The sequence below is a fragment of the Podarcis vaucheri genome, assembly GCF_965113315.1.
Source record: "Podarcis vaucheri genome assembly, chromosome: 1".
Lineage (NCBI taxonomy): Eukaryota > Metazoa > Chordata > Lepidosauria > Squamata > Lacertidae > Podarcis > Podarcis vaucheri.
Genome location: NC_138759.1, coordinates 90,153,432 through 90,172,094, shown reverse-complemented (window position 1 = coordinate 90,172,094; position 18,663 = coordinate 90,153,432). Strand labels below are relative to the sequence as shown.

General features: G+C 45.8%; 1 protein-coding gene and 2 long non-coding RNA genes across 5 annotated transcripts in view; 2 read left to right on the top strand and 1 right to left on the bottom strand.

Moving 5' to 3' along the window:
- IGFBP5 (insulin like growth factor binding protein 5) overlaps window positions 1–10,510 on the bottom strand; it is a 40,444-nt gene extending 29,934 nt beyond the window's left edge. The window contains exon 1 of the mRNA XM_082238702.1: window positions 9,404–10,510. Within this exon, the coding sequence (XP_082094828.1) occupies window positions 9,404–9,755 (352 nt within the window). The 5' untranslated portion in view covers window positions 9,756–10,510. The remainder of the gene's footprint in view (window positions 1–9,403) is intronic.
- Window positions 278–4,871, top strand: LOC309541239. 3 transcript variants are annotated; one of them, XR_014223672.1, is made up of 3 exons: window positions 278–531; window positions 2,129–2,320; window positions 4,674–4,871. It is a non-coding gene; the product is annotated as an uncharacterized lncRNA (long non-coding RNA). The 3 variants fall into 3 exon arrangements; XR_014223673.1 differs by having other exon boundaries at window positions 279–531; window positions 2,129–2,302; XR_014223674.1 differs by lacking the exon at window positions 278–531 and adding an exon at window positions 872–1,104 and having other exon boundaries at window positions 2,129–2,302.
- Window positions 8,317–17,504, top strand: LOC309541284. Its single transcript, XR_014223688.1, has 3 exons — window positions 8,317–8,743; window positions 15,326–15,445; window positions 17,194–17,504. It is a non-coding gene; the product is annotated as an uncharacterized lncRNA (long non-coding RNA).
- The last annotated feature ends 1,159 nt before the right edge of the window (window positions 17,505–18,663 follow it).

Below are 18,663 nucleotides of genomic sequence, written 5' to 3'. Positions count from 1 at the left end.
GTGCGGCTGAGTTGGCCACGCAACTGAGTTCCCCATGGAGAACTTGATTGTGCAGGTGATGCCTATGGAAAGCACAGTTCAAGTCACTGTCCATCAGTCATGCATTGCTGAAAAAAGGTCCCCCACCCATGTATCGCTCCAGACTGCAGAAGGGTTGGTGTCACAGGTTTGAAAAACTGGAAGTAGAAAAGTAGCAGAGTGAGGAGCATTCCAGAAAGTACTGTAACTTTTTCTTGGCTATGTCACAATTTTACTTGGAATGGAATGCAAGAGCATTCTAAAGTGACATACTTCCCTTATAGCCTGAAGTGGTAACGTCCATTCTGTCCCTTCAGTATTCTGCCACCCCATTTTGCCACATGTACAGAGCAGGCCTCATTAGGGCTTACTTCTGGATAAGCTAAGCATGGTCAGGAGGATGCTGCCAAAATCCCCAGGCTCTGCTTGAAAAGAAAGCTGCTCATGTTCTGCTGCTCTGCTTCTTCGGAAGGCAACAAAAGAGAGGGTCAAGAGGAATGCCGACATCCCTATGTACTTACTAAGCAACCTATTGCTGCAGTCAAGGAATGCTTTCCAAGGCTATGTACACTTTGGGGGTTTAAAACACAATGAGTTGTTTTACAAGAACTACAAGAAAGAAGATTCCACCTAAACATTAGGAAGAACTTCCTGACAGTAAGAGCTGTTCGACAGTGGAATTTGCTGCCAAGGAGTGTGGTGGAGTCTCCTTCTTTGGAGGTCTTTAAGCAGAGGCTTGACAACCATATGTCAGGAGTGCTCTGATGGTGTTTCCTGCTTGGCAGGGGGTTGGACTCGATGGCCCTTGTGGTCTATTCCATCTCTATGATTCTATTCTATGATTCTATGATTCCTCCCCTGCTGCATTTTAAGTTCCATTTGCATGCTGTTGTACACAACAGAGACGATAGCTTCACCTGATGTGCATTACCTGCTTGGTTTCCCTGCCCCTGCTATCCCAGCACCTCCTGTTCATGAAACTGTCATCTGCACATGTGCAATGGCTGTCTCAAATGAGCACACCTCCGCTTAACTCTGGAGTGAATGTGGCTTATGCTGGTTCAAGGCAAAATGCTCCAAATAGCGGTACAGTCATACCTCGAGTTACAGATGCTTCAGATTGTGGTTTTTTGGGTTACGGACGCGCTAAAACCCGGAAGTACTGGAACAGGTTACTTCCGGGTTTTGGCGGTCATGCATGTGCAGAAGCGCTAAATTGCACTTTGCGCATAAGCGCTGAATCGCAACCTGTGCATGCGCAGACGCGGCACTGCAGGTTGCGAACGCTGCGGGTTGCGAACGTGCCTCCCGCATGGATCACGTTTGCAACCCGAGCGTCTACTTTATTTCTCAAAGAAAAAAACGACCTACTACAGGGTAGCTCTGCATTGTGGGTAACCAGTGCAAATGGATACAAAAGTTAGCAGTGGGAGTGCACTGAAGCCAGAGTAAATGGTAATTGCTAGGACTGCCTTTCATAAATTGTGTCAAAATCCTGCAATGCTGTAGTGGATCAAATCACATGCAGACCAAAGGATAGCTCAGTCGGTAGAGCATGAGGCTCTTAATCTCAGGGTCGTGGGTTCCACATTGGGCAAATGTGAGGGGTTGGACCAGATGACCCTCCTCATGGTCTCTTCCAACTCTACAATTCTATGATTCTATATTGTTGTGGGTTTTGCGGGGGTGGGGTGGGGTCAGTCTGGATGATGCTTGGTGTCCCTTCCAGCCTATGGTCTCCTTTTTTGATGGCCCTGCCTTTTAAGCATGTTATCATATGTGGACAATTGGGACACGTCTTCATACAAATGATGAGGGGAGCATCAAACATAAAGCACATGGACAAATGATACTCAGCTTCAATTCAGTAAACACTATACATGTATGGGGCCAGGTCAGATAATACTGGCCCATATTATATGGAAGGGAGCAAGGTGACACGCCTGTCACCTCTGCTCATTCAGTGCACCTATCCTGCCTCCAATGTCCCTCGATGTTCCTGTGGGGGTGTGGTGTTAGAATACAGCTTTATGTATGTAAAATCCAACACATGAATCAGCTAATTTTGACTGATCAGCTTTGTGGATAAAATTCTGCCTCCATTGTACAGATCCTTCCTCTCAGGAGGGGGCCATGGCTCAGTGGTAGAGACAATCAGGAAGTTCCCAGGTCCAAACCCTGGCTTCACAAGAGAAAAAGGATCAGACAGAAGGTGATGTAAAAGTCCTCTGCTCAACACCAGTCAAAGCCAGCCAGAAGAGATAAAGCCAGGATAGATGAAAAGGTAACCTGACTTCAGAAAGTAAGCTTCCTGTACTCCTCTTTTTCACACACACCCTTTTGCAAATCTGAGTTTCTCTGGAGTTTGACTTGCTTCTCTTCCTGAAACCCATTCCCACTTCAAAATCCACATGCCGCCTTTTCCCTCTGAAGCACTCTGCCGTCTTCCCCAAAGTTCACAGAAACTCAGCTTTCTTGCTTGGACCTGATATTTTAAACATCTTGCTCTCCCCCCACCCTTTCCCCCTATCCCTGTAGATCGGGGGGGGGGGGGAGAGCAAGAAAAAAGAATGGCGTTTTTCCAGTTTCTGAGCGAGCCACAGACCTGTTGCTACTAGCCTTGGCTTTAACGTCTGGAGGGGTTTTTTTTTGATGTTGTCTTGGCTTCATGCAGGGAAAGGAAGAGAGGGAGAGAACAGTTCACCAAGGGTTGCCAGTTACACCCTGGGATGGACAGTGCATCCTGGCAATTGTCAAAGGCACACACAGCTGGCTGCTCCCATGACCCTTGCCCCAACCCTCACCCCCCTAACCCCAGTTCACCCAGGGCCTCCCTCCTCCATTCCTAGCTGTGCACCTGCCCCCCTTTTATATCCCAGACACCCTGCTGCAGCTGTTGTGTGTCTGTTATATACCCAGCCCCATGTTAAACTCATTTGAGTGGGGAGTGCAAGGGAAAGCATGTCAAAGGAATGATAAAATATTAAATCTACTACTAGCCGCAGGAAACTTAAGCTCAAGTCGACGCTTCTCTCCTGTCTTGTGAAAGCTGATACAGCAAAAACTTTTTTTTTAAAAAAATCCAGCCTCTGAGACTCTCCTCCTCCCTAGTAACAGCTGTCATTGGCTCATGGTTTCATAAGAAAGCCTATCAGTAGTTTATCAACTCATTCCTCATTACTTCAGCACAGATTTTTTTAAACGGGCATGAGGGAGGGGAAGAACAGAGAACTTTGGAGCAACATTAGAAGAACAACATAAAAACATTAGGAGATCCCTGCCAGACCCTCCAAGTGTCCCTATTTTCCAGGGACAGTTTGGATTTACAATCATCCTGGTTTCTGATTTGATCCTGGAATGTCCTGCTTTTCCTTAGGATGTCCCTATTTCCATCAGAGAAATGTTGGAGGGCATGCTGGGCTGGATCCGGCCAAAAGATCACCTGGTCCAGCATCCTGCTTCCACTAATGGAATCAAGTAGTTGAAACCAGTCCCATGGATTTGTCTAATCCTCTTTTAAAGCCATCCAAGTTGGCGACCATCACTACTCTTGTGGGGGCAAATGTCATAGTTTTACTATGCACTGTGTGAAGAAGTACTTCTCTTTCATTTAGGTTCTAGGAAATGTGTCACCTTCCAGTGGGTTTGGGGATCTGGGTAGCAAACACTAATTGGGCCCCCTGAACTCTGAAAACCCTTGCCTGCTTTTCAAATCATGAGTCCTATTCATCTCCGGGATGCTTCACACATCGCAGGCACCAAATACATGAAGTCAGAAGATGTGGCATGGAGTCTTGAGCAAAGACTGAGTCAGATCCCTCTAACTCTGCATGGTCTATTCTGAGGCTAGGGTGACCTCTCCAAGGATACAGGCAGGCCCCTCTCCAACCCTGTGCTGCCTGTCACCTTTCTTTGGGTGAAGATGCAGGGAGCAGGGAGAGAATTAGCTGACCACGTGACCTTCTACATGCCAAGGATGTACTCAGGCCCAGAGCCACAGTCCCTTCTCTTTTGATGTGCATGCACATATGAAAAATGTAATGTGCAAATTGTCTGGAAAATTATAAGTGAATGAGTGCCACTTTTGTGTTGCATTAAATAGCAATTAATAAAAAAGCGAGGGAAATGTAATGTGCGAAAGGAGCCCGCAGTGGGTATTCTGGTGGAGAAACATGCCTAGGAAAGAGTGGGCTGCTAATTGCCTTCTCTCAGAAAAATAAAAACGCCTGTGTGATGTGGTGAGGGAAAAAAGTGGTGGAAAAAAGTGGTCACATTTCTAAAATAAAAACGGATAAATCCGGAACAGCCATATTAAATATGATTGCCATTTCATTTCTTCACTGTTGCATCAATTCCCCTGCAAGTCAGTCACAGGGCCAAAGTCTCCCTTGGGAGGTTGTGGACTTTCCATCCTAGGAAGCTTTTAAGCAGAGGTTGGATGGCCATCTGTCAAGGATGCTGTAGTGGAGATTCCTACATTGCAGGGGGTTGGACTAGATGTCCCCTGGGGTCCCTTCCAACTCTACAATCCTATGATTCAAATATTTGCTAGGAATATGACCACTCATCTGTATATGAAGGGTATACTGATCCTAGGAATATATGTGTGATACTGGCATGAATTATAAACAACACTTCTCATTTTCTCTTTGTAGGTGATTTCATTGGCCTCTTTGAGAAAATGAATTCATGTTGGTTGGCTGTAGGTTTCTGAACTAGGCACACAAATATCCAGTAGCCTGTTCACCCCAAGCAACTACCATATTTTCTCAGTGACCAAGAAGCATATCTGCTGGCATTCTATTCTCAAAAACATTGACTTTAATTGAGAAATAAAAATGGAAAATACCTTGGCCATTTTGTTCCTGTTGCTTGGTTCCTTAGGAAATCACACCAACGATATAATTGTTATCACACAACCCATCTTTCTGTTAGTCATTATTTTCTACAATGCCGCTGTTGTTTCTGCATGTGGCCACCAGGGGATGCTTCTGTGGCAGCTGGATATTGCTCTGCAAGCCTTCATTACTCAGGTAGGGCTGTGAGGGTGTGGCTGGTGTCTGAGGTTAGCAACTGTGTTCATTGGAATGACACAAGGAAGCTCAGTGGGAATTATACTACTTCAAAAAGCTGGCAGGGAATGAGATGACTGGATGCCCTTCTCAAGAACTTCCAGCAGGTTAGTGTACCATTCAAAACACAGGTGGCGGAATCAAATGATCGAATGCTCTCCCACCTTAAAAGAAGAACCACAAAGGCTAGCATATCAGGAAGAAGGTGTATAACTCAGTCTTCTTCCTGATCTGCCAATGTTCTGCATGCAGGAAAGGCCTTTGAAACTAAACAGAACATGGGTAAGTATTCAATTATATGAACACCCCCTTCCAGCATTCCAATTTGGTTTGGTACCAGGAAGAACGGGCCCTATGATCTTTCTGCTGCATGATTTTCTGGAAGGACTCTGCCCCACCAACCTCATTCTGCGGTCTGCCAGCGCCTACTTTGGGGGAAAAGGCCACAGCTCAGAGCATCTGCTTTGTATGCAGGAAGGTTCACATCTCCAAGTAGGGCTGAGAGAGACCTCCATCTGAAATCTTAGAGAGTCACAGCCAGTTGGTGTAGATATATAGACAATACAGAGCTAGATAGACCAACGGCCTGACCTGGCAAATGGGAGCTCCCTATGATTATGCTATGACTGGATGGCTACAGATGATGGAAGCATAAACATAAGCATGTAACCAAATGATCAGTAAGGTAGCTGGGAAATGACTGGCTGAAAAACAAATAGCTAAATAAAAGCATCATAGTTCTTCAGGTAGGGTTGCTGTTTAATGGCTGGCAGAAGTTGAGCATGCGGTTCAGTGTGGGCACTCAGCATGTAAGTGGTCAAGTTGCCTTGGGCACAAGATGCTACACTACCCTGGACCAGGTGTGTGGGTATTAACAACAGCATCCAGTGGCATGCAGTGCCAATTAGAATAAGCAGGCACTTTCAGTGGGCTTGACCACTGCTTCACTCTACCTGACTTGCCAGTCATGCAATTTTATCAGTGGGCAAGGACAAGCAGAGGTATAGTGATTAGCCCCTGTTTCCAAAAGGATGTCTATTAGACAATTGTAGCCCATCTAGAAGAGGAAACAGGGGAGAGAGAGAGAGAGGAAACCCTACTTTAAAAGCAATAAGGGCAGAAGAACATTTAAGAACAGGGAAGAATCAACCATCTCTCCCCATCAGTGCTTAATTTAATGTATACAGGCCTGACTTCCCCCCACTCTCTTCAGTTTCCAGCTCTGGGCCAATTTTGGTCATTGCTGGGACTGGCTTCCTAAGCGATTGCTCCTTGGATTTCTGGCCAACCTGGCAGAAGCCTTCAAGTTCAAGTCAAACTTCATTTTTCCTTTTCACCAGTTGCTTAGAAACATGCCTATGAAAATATACTTCTCCGTTCTCACACTCTACTGTTCTGGTGCCAAGAGCTTTTATTTTCCCTATGCCTTGCCCTCAGAAATTCATATATATATATATATATATATATATATATATATATATATATATATGAAGCTCCTGCAGGCACAAAGTTATGCCTGCAAGTCATCTGTTCCCAGCACATGCCCATCTCCAGAAAAAGGTGACTTTGGTATTATTTTCAACGGCTGCTTTTTACATTATTGGATTAAAGTTTAACTAAGGAGCAAAATGAGGCTCCTTGAAATTCACTGGCAGGTCTTGGAAACAGGAATGAGGTGGACAGCAAGGAAATGTCATTGAAGCCCCATCAGAGTGCTAGAGCAACACTTCCACAGTACGACACACACCTAGGATCCACAGCATCCACCATCTCTGAAACTTTTAACTTAACGGCAGAAATACTATTTACCCGTCATGCCAACAGTTCCGGATAATTTTACTCAGAGCTTTTCCCCCCAGCCAGAGCTCACCAGAACTCAGTTCTGGCACCTCTCAGGTAGGTGCCATTGCCATTATTAGAGAACAAGGGAGGTGTTCATAGTGAGTTCTGGCACCTCTTTTTCCAGAAAAACAGCACTGATTTTACTGAGAACTAACAAAGGTCTGTTTCTGATCAGTGTCCACCTTCTGACCCCAAAGTCCTCAAAAATTGTCACCCTTTAACCTACAAGCCTCCAGCAGCCTAATAAATAGGTTCATGGCCAATCCACTGGGAGTAGTTGAGCTGCCATTTTTAGACCTCTCTCTCCCTTTTTCTCTTCTTCTCCTTTTGATTCCACCCATTTTTAGAGACAAAATTTGCAAGAAACTTTAAGAAAAGTTTTAAAAAACAGTAGTCCATTCATATTGACTAGGAATGGCCTGCTATAAATGTGTAGACTGGACACAACCCACCAATCATCATGCTTCCTTGCTGGTCTCCAGGAGATCAGCTGCTGGATGGCAAGGACTTTAGCCCTCCCCAGGAAACAAAAATAATTATATAATGGCTGCATGCATGAGAGGGAGAGGCCACATTTAGATTCAACACTCTTTGGGTTTTTGTGCTGCTGATGGCTTATCTGAGACTTTATAACAATGCCCAACAACCCCTGGTTTATTTGTGCATCAAGCTACATACTTTGAGCCCCAGGACTGCTGTCTGAAGAGCAGAGTGGCCCCCAAGAATTAAGAAGTTGGCTATTCCTCTCACAGACAATTTTGGAGCACCTGCTGTACAGCTGGATCCGAAAGCGTGAGAGAAAGGGGGATGGAAAGAGAAAAACGCTCAGGCACGTTCAAACTAAATGAAAAAGTCAAACTGTTGCTGGTCTCATCTGTCTGTAAGTGGCACTGTTGCAACTCCAAAGGAAGAGCAGAGTATATTGCTCTGCAGGCAGTCGTATTTGCACTGAACCATATTGTTCGTATTACTGACCAGACACACACACACACACACACACACACACACACACACACACACACTGTAGATGACGTGCAATGGGGATATTCCACATAGTTTCAGTGTGAGTGGATTGTTACAGAGTTTACTGGGTTCCAAGACAGGAAATCAAGTCGTATCTGCTGCTGCTCCTCCTCCTCCTCCTCCTCGCCTAACAGACTAGTTCCACTTTATGGAATGATCCAAGCAAAATGCCTTCGCCTTTCACCTCTTCCAAATGAAGCACCTGACATTTTGGAAACTTGTTTTTGTTTTCTTAAGGATATTTTCACTCCGCTGGATGAGATGACAACCCAAAGCCAGCAAATGCTTTCAAGCAGCAGCAGGAAAAGGAAAAGGCTCTCTCTGTGTGTGGGGAGGGGGGGTGGAGTTGTCATAAAAGCAGGAAGATTTATGGGGTGTTGGGAAGGAGAAGTTGTAACTGCAAATCTTCACTGTATGGATGCAACAGGCAATGCTGGCAGAAAGCAGATGCCTGGTGTGTTTTGGGGTTTGTTTTTTTTGCAGAAGATGGAAAGAGGAGGGGGGCAAATCAGTGGCTGTTTTGGGAGAGAGAATGCTCTCTTTTGCATCCAGGTGTGCAAAAAAGAAGAAATGGCTCAAATGGAATACGGGTTAGGAAATGCTGGCTTCTTCACCCCCCTAAAACGTATATCAAAGTTCCCTGTTCAAAAGTATTCTTTTCTTCGGCATTTTTTTGTTACTGTATTGCACCTGCTCCTTTCTATGTCCCATCAAAACATTCAGATGCATCACAAGGAAAAAGCCACTCTCAAGTTTGGACAGAGATGGGACTGGGCTGCACTCACAAGGTATGGAGCCTGAACTGAACGGGACTTAATGGGGTGTATCTGTCTGAGTGCTCTTGCCAAATAGATGCAGAGCATTAAAAATAAAAACCAGAGAAGATAGACTGCTACTAAAATGTGACAGGATCGTAGAGGGACCAAAGGAGGAGGTGGGAGTGTAAAAGGTGTGACTCGATGGTCAAGGAGGCAACAGGTGGGGTGTAAAATTCATCTGAGTGAGAAACCAGGCATGCAATAATAAGGATGGGGGGAAAGTTATGCAATGGGAGATAAGGAGCCCAGGCTTGGGGAGGGGAAGAGTGACCAGGTGAGAGTTGGGTAAAGAAGGAAAACACACTTACAGGTGAAGCAAGGTTAAGATGCGCTGCAAGGGAGGAACATAGGGCAGCACTGTGGAGGCTGCACAGAAATGTGTCATGGAAGGTAGGGGAGGTGCAAGTGAGCGGGGCGGGGTGGGGGTGACCTGGGCGTAATCGGATTGGAAAGGTGACCTGATGGGATAGGTGGTACATCTGAGGAGACAGCAGGGAAAGATGTTCAGAGGGCGCTTAGAGAGCATGGCAGGTGGCGGACAGGGATGTGCGGAGGCAAGAGAGTGGAGCGAAATGAAGGGGTGCCCCGTGACCCTCCCCTCAAGAGCCAAGGCCCAGGGGCAGGACTCACCGTTCTTGGCTTGCTCCCTGTAGCTCTTCTCGTTGAGGCAGACCCCTCGGCCATGCAGCAGGGCGTGCAAGGGCTTCTCCTCGCCTTGGCGCGGCAGGCAGCGCATGCCCTGGGCACAGCGCTCGGTGTACACCCCGCAAGACTGCCCTTCAGCCAGGGCGCAGGTCATGCAGCATCCGCAGCCGGGCTCCTTCACCAACTCGCAGCCCACCGGGCTGGGAGGGCACATGGAAAGGGCTTTTTCATCGCAAAGTTCACAGTGCACAAAGGAGCCCAGCCCTTGGGACAGCCCCAGGCAGAGGCAGAGGAGCAAAACTTGGGTCACGAGCATCTTCAAGGCACAGGCAGGCATGCAGCGTGGCAGGCACCCAAGGCAATATTGATTGTCCTCTTTTTATTTCTTTTGCAAAAAAAATTTTTTCTATATAAAAAAATAGGAAAATAATCTTTTTCAAAAAGAACAAACGAAAAAAAGTGACTCCTTCCTTAGATTCCAAAAGAGCTTTTCCACCTCAGAAATGATTCAGGATCGGAATGCAAAAACAAAACCTGGCTGTCAAAATCTGCAGTTGCAAGAATTACGCATGCAACAGGTTGGAAATGGGGAGGGTGGGTTGGGGAGTCAAGGGGGGGGGGAGAGAAGAGCCAGGAGAGCTTTGGTGAAGCTGCACACCGAGAGGTACAAAATAATAATAATAATCCACAGGCTTCACTCAAAAAAGCAACGTCTGCAAGAGAGGCTGAGGAGGAAGCAGAGAAGGGAATCAGCTTCTTTTCGACTGTCCTGATATTATCTGCAGCAAATGAAAAAACGCCTGGAGAGAAGTAGCATTAAAGCAGGTAGAGCTGGGCTTTGTCAAGAAGAGATTTAGCAAGGGACTGGCTGCAATTTTTTTCCTCCCCCCTTATCCTCCTCTTCCTAGATTGGGTTAAGAACAACAAAGAGGTTTTCTGTAAAAGTTGGAGGATTTCTACAAAGTCGGCAGTAGAAAGAGAACGAAGGAGGGGGGAAAAAAGAAGGAGAAAAAAAAAAAGAATTCCACTTTGTAGATCTCCCAACACTTTTCCCCTGGAGAAGTTTCTAAAGAGACTGAATAGTGCCGAGCAGGCATGTCTTTTAAATAGACTGCCCCTGGCTGCCTGCCAGCCCCTCGCTGCAATCTGAGATCCCAATGACACCTCAGCCTGAATGGGTGCCAGGAACCAGGGCAAGATCAGTGCACACTCCAAATGTGTGTGGGGGTGGGCTGTGCAGCTTCTGACTTCTAGGCTTCCAAAGCCCTTGGCAATGATCAGCCACATTATTGTTCACACACACACACACACACACACACACACACACACACACGCCACCCCAAAGGCATCCAATTGCCTCATTTATACCGGACAAGAAGGAATAAAGTTCTCTATGCTCCAGACTGCAGGAAAGAGTGGAAAAAGCTCAGAGTTTCTGGGCTAAATTGGTGTCATGTTTTTGTTTTATTAAATGCCCAAGGCTAGAATCATGTGTGCACACCATGATTTGGGAGCAAGCCTCAGTGGGGCTTCGGATCTGAGTAACTCTGCATAGGCACAAGGGTACATGTGGAGTTGCCAACATTTTTGTTGATCCCTGCTCCTGGGCACTTAACAGCAGCTCAGTATGGAATTGCTGTTGCCTAGCAGACCCCGTCAAAAATCTTTACCTGGTGATTGCTGAATGGTAGCCGGCCAGGCATCGTTTCTGCTCAGCTGGCAACACTCACTACACGAGTGTTGCCTTGTGGTAGCTCCCATCACCTTAATCACCATGGTCTGCTCCATGCCAAAGAATGTTCATGAACAGTGGCGTAGCTTGGGTTGTCAGCACCCGGGGCAAGGCAAGTAATTTGCACCCCTAACCCATGGATTTGCGCCCCCTAACCCTAACCCCCAGATGTTGCGCCCGGTGCGGCCGGCCCCCCCTGCACCCCCCCACGCTACGCCACTGTTCATAAAATCAGGCTTGTATACAGAATGTGGGTTATCGCAGCCTAGTGTGGCTCCTTTTGTGTATAATCTGACATTTCGCAGTTGAGAGGCATTGTTCCAGGCCCCAGGAGCTGTTTGCAGGATTAGGCTGACAATTCCGTTACCGTGCACCGCGCCTGCAGGTTTTAACATGGCAGGTGCCCATTTGCATGACATCACCGCTGCAGGGCGATAACCTGCGTGGAGTTGCAGCGCTTGGTTTGTTCAGCGAGGCTCTCCGCCAGCGTGTATGTGTGTGTGTGTGTGTGTGTGTCTGACAAAAGCTCCTTACCTTTCAAATACCAATTGCTTAAGCAAACCCAGAGCATGAGCAAAGCCAAACAAACCAGCAAAAGCAGGGAACCTAAACAGAAACCAGAAACAAAGTTAGCTGCATCATCAGAGGGCTTTTGCCACATCAAAGAGCCACATCAAATAAGCATCCTTATTTCTTCTACCTTTCCCAGTGCTCTTCTGACCTGTTACCTTGAAACACATTTTAAAAAAACATGTCTGGAAAGAAAAGGTTTTTTTCTCTTGTGTGTTATAGAACCAATGACCTTCTCTTATTTTCATGGGCGCTGAAAGGCCACAAACTGTCAAGATGCCAGTAGCTGGGATGGGCATGTCTACCACCACCCTTCCCAGTAGGCTCAAACGCAAACATGGCTTCTGAAGAAAACACAGGAGATATGGAACCACAGTCTGACGTTCTGAAATTTCCCCTTCTGCATATAGTAACCACTAAGAAGTCGGTGTTTCCTTCCAACAAAGGGTAGGGTGGGTGGGAGAGGGGGCTATGACTGAGAGCAACCCGTCAATTTTCATTGGAGATTCTCAAGGAGCGGCCAGGCCTCTCCTCTTCCTCTTCCAGGTGGATTTCAGTTCTCCTGACTGCTGAAAATGCCTGCATTGCATTGCTTTTGCCACTAGAATGCACCCTTATCTATGATAAGTCCTTGGGCCTGCTTCTTGAAAAAAATATTAACCCCTTTCTGGCGTTGCTTGAATGTTTTTAGTGCTGGCTACTTAATGTCTTACATTTTCTTTCTTGACACCAAACAGAGGGATGATTGGAGTCCAGAGACAGACAGACAGAGAGAGAGAGAGACCCTAGAGAGATCTGTTTCTCAAATGTCCAAGAGCTGTCAGCATCACGAAATACTCTTTTAAGTAAAGAATCTGAATGCTGGGAAATTTGCAGAAGCTCATTGAATACTCTCCCCGTTGATGGTTAACTTAAATATGGGATTCACAGCCTTTTTTCTCCACTGGTGAGTCTTTAGCCACTGTGTGACAGGTGGAAATCCAACAGATACAACTTTCTCCAAGGATGCATTGCAATGTTTGTGTATGGGAACTGTATTGGGGGCAAAATGCACCCTCCACCCTGGACATTGGCTGGGTTAGTTCTCACTAACAAATCTCCTACAGAGCTTATTTTACAACCCTTAATTTCACCCCCTAATTTATAGTATGCAATACGTGCCTCTACACATGCTCCACTAGTAGTTCTGCTGCGCACCAGGTTCTGTCTCCTCAGAAGTATGCCCCACTTGTGGGCAGATCTACACCATACGTTGAAAGCATACTTAATGCACACTTAAATCACACTGTTTCCCGCAAAGGATCCTGGGAACTGTAGCTCAATCCTCACAGAGCTCTCGTTCCCAGCATTCTTAACAAACTGCAGCTTCCTGGATTCTTTGACGGAAGCCATGTGCTTTAGATGTATGTTGTGGATGTGACCAACAGAGCCTACTTCTCGGGAAGTGTGTTTGGACTTGAAGCTTCATTTATCCTCATAAAATCCTGGAAGATTATTCATATTCCATTATTTGCAGATGTGGCTGACTGTAACTTTTTCAAAGCCAGCAAAAGAGTTCCTGGATGAGTAGAGATTTGAAAAAGCCTTCCCTTTACCTGGCACTAGGAAGGACCAGCCCGGTCTGCTCTTGTGTCTCTAATGCAGAAACCAGCAAAAGAAACGTTTCATGGCATAACATGACCATTTACTAATGTCTGCAAATCAAGCTGCTTGAGAAAGGCACAGGAGCAGGGGCCGTTTTAAAAGTTGGCAGTCCTGCCTTGGTCCTAGGCTTTTGCAATTGACTTGACCCATGTTTTTAAAACAAAGTGACCTTAATTTGCACTTCTAATAAATGGATTGGAATGTAACTACTCCTTGGATTTCATGCTTCTCCAAATTTTGTGTCATGACTCTTGCCCTAAAAGCTGCATCTTAGGATAGAATACATTCAGAAATGTGTGCATTGAGATAAAATATGTTTTAAAATGCATATTATTTTGAATTATACAGTGGTACCTTGGTTTATGAACTTAACCTGTTCCAGAAGTCCGTTCTTAAACCAAAGCATTCTTAAACCAAGGCGTGCTTTCCCATAGCAGCGGGGGACTCAATTTACAAATGGAACACACTCAACAGGAAGCAAAACATGTTCTTATTCCAAGGCAAAGTTCACAGACCAAAACACCTACTTCTGGGTTTGCAGCTTTCTTAATCCAAGTTGTTCATAAACCAAGCTGTTCTTAAACCAAGGTACCACTATATATGTGTGTGTTTATGTACAACTCTAAATATATATTTCAGTCTGACTTCTCATACAGAGCTTTTTTTAAACACACACACACACACACACACACACACACACACACACACGATAGAACAGACTTGGGAATATCACACAGGTGAAATTGAGATGGACTGGAAGAAATAGACTTGAGTACAATTTGTGGCTAAGTGATCCTGCTCACCACTAATGATGGAAACGAGCCCATCAGTGCCCATCTGCTCTCTTTGTCAAATTTGCTTCTCTCACCAGTAGCAAAGAAGCAGTTTTGCTTTAAAACAGCAGAAACCAGAAACTGGTTTGCAACCAATTAGCTTCTGTTAGCTGTAATAGAATTTACTCCTAACAAGGATCTTATTTTTCTGGCATTGCTTGTATTCTCTTCGTACCAGCTGCTAAATGATTGTCTTAAGTTCTCTCTCATGCCATTTCCAAAAGGGAGGGGGGAGCAACGGAGAGGAACTATCCAGCTACCACTTTGTTTCCAAATTTCTTCCTCGGGTAAGTTACAGGAGCCTCTGGTGTGGTCCAGATTCAGAACCTCCTGGATGACCCTGAGCATCTGGATACATTTCAGCCTGGGTTCCAACCAGCTTGAAGGACCGTCTTGGTTGCCCCAGTGTCAGGCTTCAGGGAATTGGTTTCCACCCTGCTTTGGCAGTAAATATGCAGAACAAAGGGAAAGGAGTCCTCTTACCGGTTAGAAACTTTAACGATCACAGTGAGAGAACAAAGAATCCATTTCCTAGGAATGAAGGTGCTCCCAATTAAGGGTTCCACCCACTTCCTCCCTAGTCACCCACGTCACTTCCGCATTTTGCAACCTGATCTACAACCACTGTGCTTTCTGTGTTGCCACCTTATCTGCTCTTCTTGATGTTGGGCTCAGTGGATGAACACTTTCTAGAGAAAGTGAGTCTGTTAACTCTCTCCCAGTTCTTCTTCTCTTCTCCATCCAGTACTTCCCAGCTTCTGCCTTCTGAACTATGTCCTCTGCAAACCACTAGCCCAAATCTATACTGTCCTCCTGCGAAGATTCAGGATCCTGATCAGGAGCAGGAGCAGGGGGAGGGGGAAGCTCCCACCATTCCTCCTCAGTGCAGCCCTCCTCAGCACAGTCCCTGACACCCGGTGAATGACCTAAGGCAGCAGAAAGGCATGGGGAATGTGACACTCTTCATGCTCCCTCTTTCAACAGCACTGTCCATGGCATCTGTGGACAGCTTTCTGGGATGGTTGTCTGGGCTTAGAACCAAAGGCACCATTTTGTGTTGGTTCTGTTTCTAGTACCTAGGCGATTTTTCAGAATGCAATGCTGAATTTTTTTTGCTTCACCTGACAGCAATTGCTATGTGGCTGTGCCCACATGGTTTCACTTTGCCTCCCATGCTGTTTGAGATTTATATCCAACCACTGAGGGAAGCTCATCAATGATCCTCAGCACCCTCTCCATCTAATCAAGGTGAGGAAATAGATGTTCTGGAAATGATCAGTAATAGGCAGGGTGAGGGCTACGAAACTGAAATGCATTCCATAGAAGATTGAGGTGTTGTTGCTGCAGTTTACTCTGGAGTTGGTGCTTGGCGTGTCCTAGGTGGAAGTGCACTCCGCTTCCTCTAGAGATCAGGTGGGCAGCCTAGGCGTTCCTTTTGGCTCTGCTCCTAGATTCTCAGGTGCCACCCATGATCAGAAGCACCATGATCCACAATCCACTTTGGTAAGTGTTCCAGTTGAGCCCATACCTGCAGAAGGATGATCATTTGCCAACATCCATGCATCCATAACAGACAGTAGGCTTTCCATGGGACTCTCTTTGAAAAGTGTTCAGAAACTACAGCTCATCCAGTGTGATAGCAACCAGATAGCTACCTGCGGCTTATCTCAATGAACACAATATGTCTGTGATTAAGAACATCACTGAATTCCATTTGCTTTCTGGGTGCATTTCAGGATGCCTACAGGATAGTCTGCTTGAATATGAATACTCTAATCTGCTGAGATCACCATCAGGTGTCGTACCTGTTCTAGGTTCTCCCACTCATAATAAGGATTTTTCCATACTGGCTTGGGGGTAGGATACCTGAAAGATTGCCCGTCCATCGGTATAGACCATGAGATGAGGCCCTTCTCCAGGTGTAAAGCAGGTGGTTACTAAGGAGAAGACTTTTTTGGTGGTGGCCCCCTCATAATGGAATGCCTTTCCCAATGATACCCACTTGGTGCCTTCACTAAGAATCTTTATTCACCAGATAAAGTCCCTGTGTTCGCATATTGTTTTGATAAGCACAAATTAGGTGAGTTTGCCTATAAATGTGAAGTTAGTCTAATTTCTCCTCCATCCTTTTTCACTCTTCAGTGGCCATTGGTCCAAAAAGAGGTATATAAATAAACCATAATGTACCATGAACCACTCAGAGGTCTTGGTTAATTTGGCAGCCAACAAATATTCTCCATAAATACATGGGATTCTCTCTGCAAAGGGGGCCACATTCTCTTCTTCTTTTTCTCTAGGCAAAAGTGCCAATTATCTTGTTTCTGCAACTGCCTTTGAAGGAGGCAGCAGATAGATGGCTTTCAGAGGTTGTTTGCTGCTTTATATTTCTGTGTTTTCATTTATTATATTTCTGATTGGTATATTCTACTTCTGTGATTTGAATGTTTGGCTTCTGCTAGCTAATATGATCACATTTTAAGTGAGAATTTAGAACAGAAATATTTTGATGACATAGGCAGATAGATGAAATGCCCATGTTGTGGATAGCCAGTATGTTTTAAATTGGCGTTCTGCTGCAGCTGGCTTCTAATATGACTATATATACCATGCTAGTGCACTGTTGTCTTTTAATAGTTTGTTTTAATTGCACGCTGCTTCAAGCATTTCTTTTAATAGAAACGTTGCCCATAAGGTTTTCAAAAATAAAAGATGATGGGTGGGTTTTTTGTTTGTTTGTTCTTGTTGTACGATAGGCACTTACATTCATATAATCACTGTATGCCATGGCAGCTTGGTCTTAGCAGACAGCAGCCAAATCAGATGCAATTTAGGGCACCCAATATTTTGCAGTTAGCCCCCTCCCCCCTGCTGCAAAAGCTGCTCCTGAGCTTTGGGTGGTCACTTAAACATCACCTCCCTCTAAAGAGGTACAGTGGCTGCCTATTAGCTACCAAGTGAAGATCAATGTTTTTGTTTATATTTAAATCTGTATACAGTTTCAGACCAAGATGCCCAGCAGGCTGTTTCCCAGTACAGAACAAGCTGATCTAAACTCTTCCCAGGAGGCCTCACAGGTTGTCCCAGCAGGACCAGCCAAGGACAGTGCAGAAGCAGACCTTCTCAGCAATAGCACCCACCTTTGGGGATGCCTCCACCGTTGTAACTTGTGAGGCAGAGGCAGTAATGACATTTAAATACCTCTGAAAAACTCTCCCCCCCCGGACTCTGACTCTTAATTTTAATGGATTTTTATTTTTTGCTTTAGTTTAATTTGCAATATAATGTTGGATTTTGTTTTTAATGTCGTTTTTGGTTGGGTATTGTAATGAATATAGGGGTTGCTCGTGCGTACGTTGCCGCCACTCCTGGCTATGTTGCCTTGTTAAACCTTTTCTGTCTGGACAACCCTTCACTTCGTGGCTGCCTCAGTCGCTAGCAGAATCCGTCAGTGGGCGTTTCTTAAACCTTTTCCAGCATAAAAGCTGTTTGACGCCAAGTCTCCTCCTACTCTTCCTGCGCGGAAGTCTTCTGCGCAGGGAGGGTGTGGGTAGCGGAGGACCCGTGCTCTCCCCGCTGGTGTCCGGTGAGGAGTCCTGGAGCCCTCTCGTCGATTCCCCCATCTGCCCCCCTTTATCCCTGGTGTTGCACTGATTTCCTTCCCCAGCTGATGAGCTGCCTCTCTCCCTGCTGGGTCCCTCTCCAGCATCACTTGGGAGCCTTCCCTCCGCCTCTGGCTCCGATGTCAGTTCCCTGACAGGTATATAGGAAATTGTACTGAATGTTGTGTTTTTATTGTTTTTATGTAAACCACAGAGATTTTTTAAAAAAAGTATTAAGCAGTATATATATATATTTTAAAAAACAACAACATCACCATGCTATAAATAGAAATGCCCCACTTCTCACCATAGTGGGGGAAGACTGTGGCTGGGTGACCCACAAGCCTGCTCAGTCCTCTGTCTAAGTACCATTTGTGGATGGGGAACTTCAAGGCCCCTGCACTTTTATCTTTAAACCAGACTTTGACCAGATAGCCTTTCAAAATGGAGGACTGCTTTCCAAAGGAGGACACAGGGCCACACTGACAATGACCCACTTTTGTGTTATGAGACCCTCCCCTCCTTAGCCCACCCAAGCAGCTGAACGCCAGCAGGGATGGGGTGAGTCACCCCATGGCTCAGAAACCATGGAGATGCCACTGTCATTGTTGCCATCATTTGGTCTGAAAGGTCCTGCCTCTCCCTCTCTGAGAGTTCTTTATACCAGATTTGGACCAGCCCACCTTCCAAACTGAAGACTGTTCTCCATAAAGTGGGAAGGACACATGGTCACTCTGCTGAGGCTGGGCTGTGTGTGTCTCCCTCCAGAATAGCATGGATATGGCATGGAGGGCAGCAGTAGGGGTAGAGCATATATCTTCCAAGCAGTTTAGCTTGACATGTGTATTCTGGCGCCACTTGACACAT